The sequence below is a fragment of the Lithobates pipiens genome, unplaced genomic scaffold (assembly GCF_037356315.1).
Source record: "Lithobates pipiens isolate NorthernLeopardFrog02 unplaced genomic scaffold, aLitPip1_a1.2 Scaffold_8, whole genome shotgun sequence".
NCBI classification, from domain to species: domain Eukaryota; kingdom Metazoa; phylum Chordata; class Amphibia; order Anura; family Ranidae; genus Lithobates; species Lithobates pipiens.
Window position 1 is genome coordinate 490836561 of NW_027507903.1, and position 14031 is coordinate 490850591.

Consider the following 14031-nt stretch of genomic DNA (forward strand, 5'->3'; position numbering starts at 1 on the left):
TCCATGGAAAAAATGGAAAAAATAGTTTTGTCTAATATTTATGTCTATAGTTCTACTTTAACATGTTAAAGATTAGTTGAGATGTATAACCGCTCTGATGCTCAATGAGCAAATATCCAGTATTTTGAAAGATTCACACTCTAAATTCCTTAAGGTTTGAGAACCGTGGATTTCCTACAAATTCTTCATGCTTCACCTGGTTTGTTCAAACCAACTATGACTACATTCCCTTCTGTTGTTTGTCCCATGGGGAGCTAACTCCCTTGGGTGGGTCCTCCGCAGGACGACGGTGACCTTGCCCTATGGACACTGTTCCCTTTTATTTTTTGCTTTCAGTTGCCATTCCTATGGCACAGTGTTGTCTGATATTGGCCAGTTCTTATTATACTCGTTCAATACTCGTCCCCTGCATAGGCAATCTATGTGATTGTCTTTATTCTTGTCGAACCACACTAAAATATTGCAATGGAAAGATTTTTGGAGATTTTAATGATTGTGTTTATGTATACTTTTAACTATCCTTTTGAAAAGACTGCTTCTCTGCTTGTGTCTCCATCAGGCAACATTTAAGAAAGGAGATTTTGTTAACCCCAAAACTTCAAAAGCATACCATTCCCTGTGAATCAGAAACCGTATCCTGGGAAGAATAATACATTTAAAAACAAGGGCAAGCTTGCGTCAGTTTGTGAACTAACAAAGACCATTATAAGTGACTTCATCTGCATAACTACATACTGCCTTTCCTGACGCAGCTTAAACTCTTAGGCTGTTACTTTGGATATTTTTGTGAAGCTTCTGAACACTGTAAGCTGGGATACCGAATATTTTTGTATTGAATCCCATATTTTTGCACCTTTTCCTATTAATCACTGGTTTTATGGAAGATTAAACAAAAAGCATGCCTTCTCTAGCACTAATATTAGTGTAATTTCCAAGAATTTGTGAACTGCTCGTTTCATACAATGGCTAAAGTGTTTCCTTCATCGTCTTGGTTTTCAAAGGACTGAAAACAACTATTTCTCAATGTGTGGAAGAATGAAACCCATGGGACTACTGCAAGCTCTGCAACAAATTTTGTATCATCCAGATAACAGATGTTGGTTCATCGTGTGCATCGGCCTATTTAGTCTGCTGAACTATATACCTATATACCTATATTGCTGTAAAGCCTGGTTCAGCTGGATGGATTGTATTGTGCAGCCTATTCTGTTCTATAGATCTGTTTAAAGACATCACAAGAAGACAGATTTACAGAATAGTCACTGTAGCACTTACCAATAATGTTTATACAAAAACCTTAGGTTATAGTGTGTTCAGTTTATTGTAGCAATACAGTTTCATTAGACTTCAAGGGTTTTTCTTGATAGGACAAATGCCATGTTTGTTATCTATATGCCTGTTTCACTTTACTAATTTTCAACATGTGTTTAATTGATCTCTGTTACTACTATCGGAGTGTTGGAATTTGGGGGCTCATCCGGGATAGACTGTTGAGAAATCACATGATCCTTTTCAAGTGGCAGATGTCACTTCATTCCCTTTTTGTCTTATGTATATAGACTACGTTCCAAAGACGGAAACATGCATATCTTAAAGGGCTGCAGTCTTACGGCAATAGTGCATTTTAAAAATAAATCTTAGACCCTCAATGTAGTACTTTTAAATCACAGTAATATTTTCACCAAACAAAACAGTGATATAAAGTCTTGCTTTAATTAAAAATTCACCTGATTGGGTGGTTCTGTCACAGCTGAAGTGCAGTGAAACAATGAGGTTGATTTACTAAAGGCAAATATACTGTGTACTTTTAAGTGCATTTGCTCTAGATCCAAAGGGAAGCACCATCCAAGGGGAGGCTTCATTTTTGTTATTTAGTTGGTATAAAATCCCCCAAGGGTTGCCAGAAAGACCAACAGTTTTTAGTGTCTTCTGTTTAGATTTCCAACCTGTAGGTAACCACATAGAACCTAGGACCTGAAGTGCTGCTCTGTACCTGGAAGTTGCAGATCACTATTAAAATGTTTGCACTTTTGCTGAATTTATTACTACATTGTAAAATTAATTAGACACTAATTTACTTTTTAGTGGTAATGTGTTATTTTTATTAACCGGTGCACCAATTTAACAAATGTGGCTTAAAGTAGATCTAAATCCACCAGTCCTTTGATGTAGTGGTTGCATGCGTTTTAATTTTTCAGCCTTTTTTTTTTTTTTTTTACTTAATTTTCACTTGCTAATCCTACTGGGACAATGCTCACTCATTCTATTGTATCAGGACAACAAAAACATGACAGGACCTCTTCTTCACCTCTTCGATGGGCCAAGTTCTGTAGTCCACAGAACAATGTAACTAAAAAAAATGCAACACAAGCAGAGAATACAGGTAGTTATTATCTGAGAAGATTTCTGGCAGGAATACCATGTACTTTTTAGCACTTAACAAAATGCTTTCATTGGAGTATTTAACAGACCAAGAGGGGGCAAATAAGAGAACCTCCCTATAAGGGTTTACATATCCTTTGATTTTGTGGTATTGCTAAAGAGGCATGGTTTCAAATTTTTAGCCTTTATAGTTCAGATTTGTACCTTCCTGTAAGTAAGGGTTAATACCAGTAAAAAATATTATTATACACATTTAAACAATGTAAAACTACAGCATTTGCACAAGGTGTTGATGGTATATTATGGTATGTTGATAGTTTGATACTAAAGTCCTGCGGTAGGTGAAACCATCTTACGATTGCACTCTTAAGGGGTTTAATGCTGGAAATTGTGTTAAATGAACAGAGTATCAGTTGCTGGTAAAAACCTGAGCTGAAGCCAAGAGGAAGCTGCCAGAGCATTTGTGTTTTCGGAACGTGTAGTGAAGTTTCCATATAATCAATGGATTTTTAGGATGTTTGTAACAAGTTTGGGCTGCATTTTGTGCAGTTGCATAATATGGATACTTTAGCTGAACAAAACAGGATGTGAAGAATGTGTTATATTGTATCATAGAAGAGAGAGGGAGGTGTATAAAGCAAGTGACAAACAGAATCAGGCATGTTAATACTGCAGGAATCTAGGTAAATAAAAACATTTTTAAAATTAGCTCAACAAAGGTAAGAATAAAAAACAGTTTTTGTTGCAATACTGATTACAATCCAAAGCTGACCTTGTAGTAATCTCTTTCTGCCACATGGTGTCACCAGTCTTTCTCTGGGCCATGGCTGTCATGGACATGCCCCTGGGGGGTGCATTATGACGCAGGCCTCAACTCGGAGTACTATTACACTGAATGTTGCTCATGTCATTGAGTAAAGGATTGTACAGTGCAGGAGTAAGGACTGTCCATCACCACCACCAACAGAGACGAGTAGGGAGCAATGACGTCAGTGGACCAACCTGAAAAAAAAACAGGAGAGAGCAAATTTTACACCTTATCCTTACTTGCCCACGTGAACTATTGTAACTCTTATCAGAGTTCCTGTTTTTTCTTCTCTAATTTCAGCTACTCTTTGGAAATGTACATAGATAGGTGTGATTCAATGTTTTTTATGTGAATTTTTTGTACGCTGAATTTTGGTGTGCCATGTGCGGAACACGCCAAAAGATCAGTTTTTTTGACAGAATGTATTCCAGATGGGAGATATAGAGATTTTAGTTGGTGCATTCAAAGTAGGCTAATATAGATTAACATTCTATTTTTTTTTTATATAAAAATGTTCATATGCCATTGTACTATCTGTTGTTTGTTGTAGATTATAAACTCCGTTTGATGGAGGCTATTTTTTTTACTGCTGGATTCTCTATTTTTGTAACCTCTCATCATGTTCATATAAACGAGTTATGTATTAAAAGGAGCCCTTCCCGAAGACCAAAACCATCCTGAAAAGAGGGAACATTTACCTTTCCAGGGGGTGGTGAATTAAACCTGTGCTCTCTTAATGAGCTTGGGGCTCCCGTACTATCTGACACCTCCAGATGAATCAAATAGGGCATTCCCAAACCTCACACATTGGAGCTGATTTACAAAAACTGGAGCATGCAAAATCTGGTGCAGTTCTGCATAGAAACCAATCAGCTTCCAGGCTTTTCTCTCAAACCTTAAACAATCTGAAGTTAGAAGTTGATTGGCTACTATGCACAGCTACACTAGATTTTGCACTCTTTAGATTTAGTAAATCAACCCCACTATGACATGTAGCTCAGCCTTTTTCAAACAGGGTGCCTTAAGGTTTCTTCAGGAGTGCCTTGGCAAAATGACTAATGCCCCGTACTCACGGTCGGAAATTCCAACGGAAAAGGTCCGTTCGGATTATATTGTCGGAAAATCCGATCGTGTGTGGGTTCTATTGGACCGTTTCCATCGGTAGTTCCGACGGAAAAAATTTGGGAGCAGGATTTTCCAACAACAAAATTAGATTGGAGTTTTTTCCGATCGTTTGCAGAGGAATCCGATCGGACAGAGTGCCACGCATGCTCAGATCAAAGTACGAGAGCAAAGCTATTGGCTACTAGCTTGAACGTAGTCCCGTTGGAACAAACGAATGTCATCACGTTCCGAACGATCGGATTTTCCTACAGCTTTGTCCCACTGTGTGTATGCAACATCAGTTTCGGACAAAATCCATCGGAAATTATCCAACGGATTTGGTGATCGGAATGTCCGACCGTGTGTACGGGGGCTAAGAATTTATCAAAAATGGTATGCAAGCCAGAGGGTGTATCAAGCCTTCCTTTTAGTTACACAAAGCCACAGGTTTTCATTATGCACCATTATGACTTTCTAGACACTGGCATCCTAACAACCAATGCTGTCATCAGTTGATAAGGACGATGTCCGTTGCCTCCACAGCATCCTTGTTTGACCCTCCTGTGCCCCTCTCCCTCAGCACTGGAGTGACATTAGCTAACTGATGGAGAGAAATTGAGGGAGAAGAGAAATATTGGAATACTAGTCAGTACCAGTGTGCAAAGGTGTATTTGCTTTGGAAGAATAAATCACCTATAACGTTGGGTGTCCTACGTGTGGATGTTGCCACATTCTGTAAAGCTATTAGAATATTTTTTTACATTTAAGAATGGGGTGGCTGGAGACGGTCCATAATTTTAAAGGGTGCCATGGGATTGCCTATAATTTTAAAGGGTGCCTCAACTGAAAAAAGGTTGAGAAACACTGCTGTAGATCAGTAGTAACATAGAGGTCGGTGAGAGGAACCACAGTGGGGTCACACTAGCCGACATACCTGGAGCTCATGAAGAGAGCAAAGATTTAACACAACTGAAAGGTGAGTATTCCTCAGGGCCCATTTACACCATTACAGTGTGTTAAAACACAAACATTGATGCTCATTATGCCATGCGTCAACATGCATTGTGTTTAGGCAACACATTCAAAATGAATGGGCTGCCAGTGCACCCAAATGCGCCAAAAATAGTAACAAAGCATGTCTGTTGGCAAGGGGCATTGGGTGCCATTTAGAATGAATGCCACTGCATTAGAAAAATACATATAATGTGCATTGCCACAATGCAATAATGTAAATGGGCCCTAAGATCCAACATGGTGCAGCTTCTTAAAGCTTAACAATGATTTGAAAATTAAGTATTATCAAGTGTGTTTAATGAAAATCATCAATGCCTAGTTTCAGTAATTTGCATAATTCACTATGCTTAATACCAATAGGGGTAAACTATTAAAGTTGAACAGGCAGATCTAACAAAAAAAGCATAATGTAATGAGTTGTGAACGCCTAAAAAAAAAAAAAGTAAAGTATTGTAAATCTAGCATAAGTACCTGAAGTCCTCTACACAGGAATTCATAAACCGGGAGCTGGTTGGCCATCTATTCTGGCTGTGATCTGTGCCAGTTCTGAAGAGAGAGATCATTTGCCCTTTGTGTGGAAGAAGGGGCCTCTCTGCAGAAGTCCAACACACCCCCAGCCAAGTCACAACTAGGGCTCTCCAATGAGCAGGTAACAAGAAATTTGCTAATTGGCGAGCTCTGCCCCTGACTCAGCAGGGGACGTGTCCCACCCCTGCAGAGAGCCCACTACAATCACAGACACCAAGGCCCTTTCTCTGCAGTATGCAACAGGAGACAGGCTTTTCTGTTCAGACTGTGGCTGCTTTAAAAATAAATTTAACTTTTTTTTTTTTTTGCAAATATAAAAAAAAGATCTTTAGGGACTTTCACTTTAGTCTACAAAAATAAGGCAAAGACAAGCTTGTAGATTGCACTAATAAACAACAGCAGCCAATCGCCTTCCATTACTCTGTCTATGCTGATTTGAAAGCTGAAATTTGATTGATGTCACAGCTCCTTGTACAATGGTATTACATAAAGGTCATTTGGATATAACAGCTTTGTGTCCTCATGTATTTTGTACTTAGTGCCATTGTGTTTTTTGCTTATGCATCACGTTTTGTTGTCATGCTGATACTTCTGTATGATCATTTGTTTACCATTAAAGATACATAATCTTCTAATACAGGTGTCATCTCATGTGTTGTAGCTGAGTAAAAGGGAACTAAAACATTTAAAGTACTTTGTGGTCATGCATGGAGTACCATACAGATTCTTAGTCAGTGGAGTAATAACACCCATAACAGTCCATGCAGGTGCTATGGGACCAGGGGAGGAAAGAGGGCCTCATTATGAAGGCTGGTAAAGTGGTTGTAAAGGCACAAGGGTTTTTACTTTCATTCATTCTATGCATGAATGTAAGTTCACACTGATGGCGGGAATGAAGCTGTGCAAATTCAGCTGAACTCACACAATTTTATTCCTGCGTGTCAGTCCCGACATCGGGGGGCAATTTCAGAGACATTTGTGCAGGTTGCTGCACAGATGTCTGTGGACATCGCCACCCCTGAAGTCGCCAAAAGTAGTACAGTAAGTACTTTTGGGAATCGGTGCAGCGCCGCAAATGCGGTGTCGCACCGATTCGGACGGTGCCATTGCCACCGATTTGACATGTCAAATCGCATGCCAAATCTCTCCAATGTGAACCAGGGCTGAAGGTAAAAAAAACCTTCTGTGTGCAGCAGACACCGGTTTGTTTTGTTTATACAGTGGTTAAGAAAATACTACCTAGGAGGGTTTGTGAAAAAAAGCTTATGCTCCAAAAAGACGATCGGATTTTGTTGTTGGAAAATTTTAGATCCAGCTCTCAAACTTTGTGTGTCGGAATGGGGCCCACACACGATCGGATTTTCCGACAACGGGAGTTCAATAAAAATGTGCACAAAAGCACAAAAAAACACAAGCTTCTTCAGGCTTAAATATAAGCTTAAGACCTCATGCACACTTGAAATTATAAAAAAGGCAGTAACGTCAGCTGTAGAAAGCTGTAGCTGTAGAGTGAGTTTTTCTGTGTTTTTGTAGTAGCGTTTTTCAGTATTTTTTATGCCCTGTACACACGGTCGGACTTTCCGATGGAAAATGTGCAATCGGATCGTGTTGTCGGAAAATCCGATCATGTGTGGGCTCCATCTGACTTTTTCCATCGGAATTTCTGACACACAAACTTTGAGAGCTGGATCTAAAATTCTCCCACAACAAAATCCGATCATTATAATTCCAATCGTGTGTAGACAATTCCGACGGACAAAGTACCACGCATGTTCAGAATAAATTACAATATGAAAGCTATTGGCAACTGGCCTCTTTATAGTCCCGTCGTACATGTTTTATGTCATCGCATTCAGAATGATTGAATTTTCCGACAACTTTGTGCGACCGTGTGTATGCTAGACAAGTTTGAGCCAAAATCCGTCGGAAAAAATCCGACAGATTTTGTCGTCGGAAAGTCCGACCGTGTGTACAGGGCAGTATTGTTTTTTTGTAGTGTTTTTTTAGCTTTTTTATTTTTTTGCAAAACTTTACTCCCATAAAAGTTAATGGCTCAAAAAGCTGATAAACGGTATGTAGCACTAACCCCCGAAGGAGCTGCTGGTTTTATTGGGCTTATTGTTACCTTCTTGACCTCGTCTGCGTCTAGGGGTTTCCCGTGGTAGATGGCCCGAAGAATTGCAGAAACTGACACTAGATCTTCTTTTGGGATATTTATTTCAAAGATAACACAGCTTCTCAATGAAGGGTAAAGGGTTAGGGAAGAAAAGTCCAGGTACTTTTGGAACTGCAAAAAATAGGAAGTCTCTCACTATAGAAATCCAGAGAATTACCGCTTACAACTGGATTCTCACAACCACCGGATAGACCTCCTCTCACTAGGCCTAGCAGCCGATAGGGTGTTAGATAAAGCAAAGTCTCTGCCACAGACTTGAATGTAGAACACTTGTGAAAAGTCTCTGCCACAGACTTGAATGTAACTGAGGGGCGTATGTAAAATTTAAAGAGCTATCATAGGATACCGTATGAGTGTAGATCCATTTAGTGTCCTGTGGAATTCTGCCAGCAAAAGTCAGATGGAGCATACACACGGTCAGAATTTCTGACCAAAAACTCACATCCGACTTCTGACGTGTGTATGGGGCTTTACTCCTTGCCTCAGAGATAATATGTCACATCATAGGGATGAAGGGAGCAACAAAAACACGAATTTTCTTGAGTAGATTAGGGAAGGGTTAAAACCTCTGTCAGGTTGTATTGCTCCGTGGGCTATATGGGAAGGTCTTGTAGCCCCATGTCCTGCATTCCCTTCCTAAATATCAGTTTCGGACTGACGCGGCCTTTCATTAACTCGCAAACCCTTCATTTTACTTTATTATATCTGAGTGTTCTCTGTGAAAGTGATTTTTCTTTCTTAAACTAGTCATTGAAAACTGTCCTGGGGGCAAGAAGTCTATAAAATAATCCGGAGCTGATGAAACGTCCACAGATCTCAGACAAGAGATTGTTTCCTTTAATGCACTGTTCAGGATCAGGAACCTAAATCTTACTTTTTCATCTTCATCATCAGTATTTACTGTAACATTTTAAACGATGTAATTAGTACATAGGACACACAAAACGTCGGCCTCTCTTAGGACATGTCAGACGGGAGATAATACCAGTGAATTTATTACCAAGTCACATTGGTTCAGCTGGGACCAATGTCAGGATGCATATGCCATACCTCTGGGGCTGCTGTGGAAGTGGAGAATCACTGTAGTAGTTTGCACTACTACAGTGATCGCCACTGTCTCCCAGGTCCTGTGTCAAGCAGCTGTCCTACAGCATAGTAATTGCAGGGGGTTGCTCGCTTGGCATGGTCACCATTCATAGTACACCTTGCATTGTTCTCAGTGAATGCAAACCATACTCTGAATGGACAAGGTAGAGATTGTGATATCACTGCCCCACCTCTCCAATGTGTCCATTCACAGAATGGCTTGCATTCACAGAGAACAATGCAAGGTGTTCTATGAATGGTGAGCAACCCCTTAGTAGGTCGGATTTAAAGTGGGACTTCAGTCTCCTAATCAACATTTATTTATTTTATAGAGATACTTATATAGTGCTGTCAATTTAAGCAGGGCTACACACACACACACATATACAGTATCTATCACAAGTAACTACACCCCCCACATTTCTGTAAATAATTTATTATATCTTTTCATGTGACAAAACAAGATGTACAATGTAAAGTAGTGAGTGTACAGCTTGTATAACAGTGTAAATGTGCTGTCCCCTCAAAATAACTCAACACACAGCCATTAATGTCTGAACTGCTGGCAGCAAAAGTGAGTACACCCCTAAGTGAAAATGTCCAAATTGGGCCTAAAGTGTCAGTATTTTGTGTGGCCACCATTATTTTCCAGGACTTTCTTAACCCTCTTGGGCATGGAGTTCACCAGAGCTTCACAGGTTGCCACTGGAGTCCTCTTCCACTCCTCCATGATGACATCACAGAGCTGGTGGATGTTAGAGACCTTGTGCTCCTCCACCTTCCATTTGATGATGCCCCACAGATGCTAAATAGGATTTAGGTATGGAGACAAGCTTGGCCTCCAAGATGAGCACTGCCTTGCTAACGAAGCTGAAGGTAAAGGTGATACCAAGCTTGTCTCCATACCTAAATAAGCAAGGCAGTGCTCATCTTGGAGGTGTGTTTGGTCCTTATCATGTTGGAATACTGCCCTGCGGCCCAGTCCCTAAAGGGAGGGTATCATGCTCTGCTTCATTATGTCACAGTACACATTGCCATTCATGGTTCCCTCAATGAACTGTAGCTCCCCACTGCCGGCAGCCCCAGACCATGACACTCCCACCACCATGCTTGACTGTAGGCAAGACAACTTTGTCTTTGTACTCCTCACCTGTTTGCCGCCACAGATGCTTGACACCATCTGAACCAAATACGTTTATCTTGGTCTCATCAGACCGCAGGACATGGTTCCAGTAATCCATGTCCTTAGTCTGTTTGTCTTCAGCAAACTATTTGTGGGCTTTCTTGTGCATCATCTTTAGAAGAGGCTTCCTTCTGGAATGACAGCCATGCAGTCCAATTTGATGCAGTGTGCCGTATATGGTCTGAGCACTGATAGGCTGACCCCCCACCCCTTCAACTTCTGCAGCAATGCTGGCAACACTCATACATCTATTTCCCAAAGACAACCTCTGGATATGACACTGAGCACATGCACGCAACTTCTTTGGTCAACCATGGCGAGGCCTGTTCTGAGTGGAACCTGTCCTGTAAAAACCACTGTATGGTCTTGGCCACCGTGCTGCAGCTCAGTTTCAGGGTCTTGGCAATCTTCCTCAAGGAGATTACAATCTAAGTTCCCTAACTCACATTCATACATATACTAGGGCCAATTTAGCTACCAGCATGGCTTTGGAGTGTGGGTGGAAACCAAAGTACCCGGAAGAAACCCACACAGGTGCAGGGAGAACATGCAAACACCAGGCAGGTGGTGCCGTGGTTGGGATTTGAACCAACAACCCTAGCGCTGCTAGGTGGAAGTGTTAACCACTTAACCACTGTGCTGCCCACTGATTATTTTTAATCCTCATCCTGCTAACATTAGTAAATAGACAGGAAAGTATATCATGTTTTCTTGTTTTAAACCTCTTTTACATTTCTTTAGTTACTTTATTCTTTCTTGCCTAGGCAAATGATGTCATACATCCTAGAAGTCTTCAGGAGGAGAGGAGTTTTCTCAGGTAAGCACACCCTCCTGTCTGTATGCCTGAGCTAAGGGCGGATAGATTCCAGGAAGTAAATGCTAAATGAATCATTTGTCCCTCAAGATGGCCTTGGGCAGAAATTCCAGGGGGTTGTTTTCAAAGTTATTATTTCTCAACAAAATAAAGATATAAATGGGGGAGTTTGCTTTGTATATTAAAAATTAATTAAATAGTGTTTCTGGTTTGTGGTGTGCAGATGCAGTGAAGCTGTAACAGGGATTTGCGGCAGGTGATTTATTAGAGTTGCTGGTGAATTGTACATAAGAAGCAATTTGCCACTGCTATAAATTTAGCTACTGCTATCACATTGGGTTGGTGTGTTTTGCCACAAATCACTTTACTTCAAAGATTTGTACCTAAGCCATATAAGGGAATGAAGCGCAATGGTCCCTAACATGAAATACTACTCAAATTAATTTTCTGATCGACTGTGCTTCAAATTGATAAAGATTATTGTTTTGAATTGCCAATCTGACATGGCCTTACTGCCCTCCAACGTTGTTTCAAGATATTGACATTTCATTCTGAGCTGTGGAAACCCTGTGAGCCTGGGAGCGAAAAATAAATATAGATTGTTAGACAAACCAGTAGAACTTGTTCCTCACAAGGCAGCCCATTGCTCTTGCAATGCCAATATTGACAGCACAGCCAACATAGCCTATATTCATCTCTGCAGCTAAAGGGTAGCCAGACACTTAAAGTGGTTATAAAGGCAAAAGTTTTTTTTATCTTAACCCCTTTAGCCCCGGAAGATGTGAGCCCCGGAAGATTTGACCCCCTTCCTGACCAGAGCACTTTTTGCGATACAGCATTGCATCGCTTTAAAGGACAATTGCGCAGTCGTGCGACGTTGCACCCAAACAAAATTGACGTCCTTTATTTCCCACAAATAGAGCTTTCTTTTGGTGACTATTTTTTCTTTTATTTTTTGCTATAATAAATATCCCCAAAAAATATATAAAAAAACGAATTTCTTCCTCAGTTTAGGCTGATATGTATTCTTCTACATATTTTTGATTTAAAAAAAAAAATTGCAATAAGCGTATATTGATTTGTTTGCATAAAAGTTATAGCATCTACAAAATAGGGGATAGATTTATGGCATTTTTATTATACATTTTTTTTATTAGCAATGGCGGCGATCTGTGATTTTTATCGTGACTGCGATACTATTTTGGGACCAGTGGCATTTATACAGTGATCAGTGCTATAAAAATGCACTGATTACTGTGTAAATTACACTGGAAGGGAAGAAGTTAAACACTAGGGGGTGATCAAGGGGTTAACTGTGTTCCCTCACTGTGTTCTAACTGTAGGGGGGGATGGGCTCACTAGAACATGACAGAAATCACTGTTCCCGATCACTGGGAGCAGTAGATTCCTGTTATGTTGCTAAGCAGAACAGGGAAATGCCTTGTTTACATAGGCCTCTTCCCTTTCTGCCTCATTCGTGTCACACTCGCGGGCCACCGGCAGACATTGAGGCTGCAGGACCGGTGGGCATGCTCACGCAGCATGTGGCCCACAATGTAAAGGGGACATACAGGTACGCCCATTTGCGCAGCCGTGCCATTGTGCTGACGTACATTGTCTTGCGCTGCTTGGCAAGCGGTTAATGCATTCTATGCATTAAGATTTAAAAAAGTCTGTGTGCAGCAGCCCCCTAATACTTACCCGAGCTCCCTCTCGATCCAGCAATCTTGCACAAGAGCATTAGTTGTCCAGGACTCTCCCTTCTGATTGGCTGAGACACAGCGAGCGCCATTGGCTCCTGCTACTGTTAATCAAAGTCAGTGAGCCAATGGGGAGAGAGAGAGAGATGGTGGGGGGAGCTGTGGCTCTGTGTTTGAATGGACACACAGAGAGCCGCGGCTCGGCTTGGGTGCCCCCATAGCAAGCTGTTTGCTGTGGGAGCACTCAACATGACGTGGAGCCTGGAGGGCCTGAAAGGGACCCTAGAAGTTGGATGATCTACCCTATTCTGTGCAAAACCACTACACAGAGCAGGTATAAAAGTATGACATGTTTGTTATTTTTTAAACAAAACAAAACAAAAAAAATCAAAACTTTAGTATAATTTTAAAGATGAACTTCAGGCAGATATAAATTAAATAAATTAATGCAATTTTGTATTTATTAACTGCTTCAGATCCTTGCTATAGCCGAATGACAGCTCCATTGTGGATCTGCTTTGCCCGAAGTATGTCTATTAACGTCCTCCCCTTTTCAGGCTCGCCATGCACCCCTGAAGGGCTCGTGCGGCATGCGCTGTGATCACCCAAGTCAATGAGATTCGAGTGATCACAGATCCGAGCAAGGGGTCGATGACAGCTGATCACGTTATGTAAACAGAGGATCGTAATCTTTTTATTTCCTTCTCATGCTAACAACGTGATGAGAAAAAAAGCTGATCACCGGCTGCTGTTTTAAGGGACATTGGTCCCGAAGAGGAAGAGCCTCTGTGCCCACCAGTACCGCCTGACAGTGCCAGCAATCAGTGCCCACAGTAAGTGCCACCTATCAGTGCCCACAAGTGCCACTTATCAGTGCCCACAGTGCCCACAAGTGCCACCTACCAGTGGTGCCAATCAGTGCCTCATCAGTGCCACCTAGCAGTACTCCCTATCAGTGTCACCTACCAGTGCTGATCAGTGCCCATCACTGCCACCCATGAGTGCCAATCAGTGCCAGCTATCAGTGCCACCTATTTGTGCCCTTCAGTGCCACTTATCAGTGCCCACCAATGTCACCTCACCAGTGCCCACCAGTGCCGCCTATTAGTGCCCATCAGTGTCGCCTTATCAGTGCCCATCAGTACAACCTATCGGTGCCCATCAGTGTAGCCTCATCAGCGTTCATCAATGACGAAGAAAAATTACCTATTTGCAAAATTTATTAACAAAATATAA

The 14031-nt window shown here is 41.3% G+C and overlaps 1 protein-coding gene across 3 annotated transcripts in view; it reads left to right on the plus strand.

The window, feature by feature from the left end:
- Positions 1 to 6471, plus strand: part of PKP2 (plakophilin 2) — a 146909-nt gene extending 140438 nt beyond the window's left edge. For all 3 annotated transcript variants that reach the window (XM_077469069.1, XM_077469068.1, XM_077469067.1), the window contains exon 13: positions 560 to 6471. In XM_077469069.1, the coding sequence (XP_077325195.1) occupies positions 560 to 622 (63 nt within the window). In that variant the 3' untranslated portion in view covers positions 623 to 6471. The remainder of the gene's footprint in view (positions 1 to 559) is intronic.
- The last annotated feature ends 7560 nt before the right edge of the window (positions 6472 to 14031 follow it).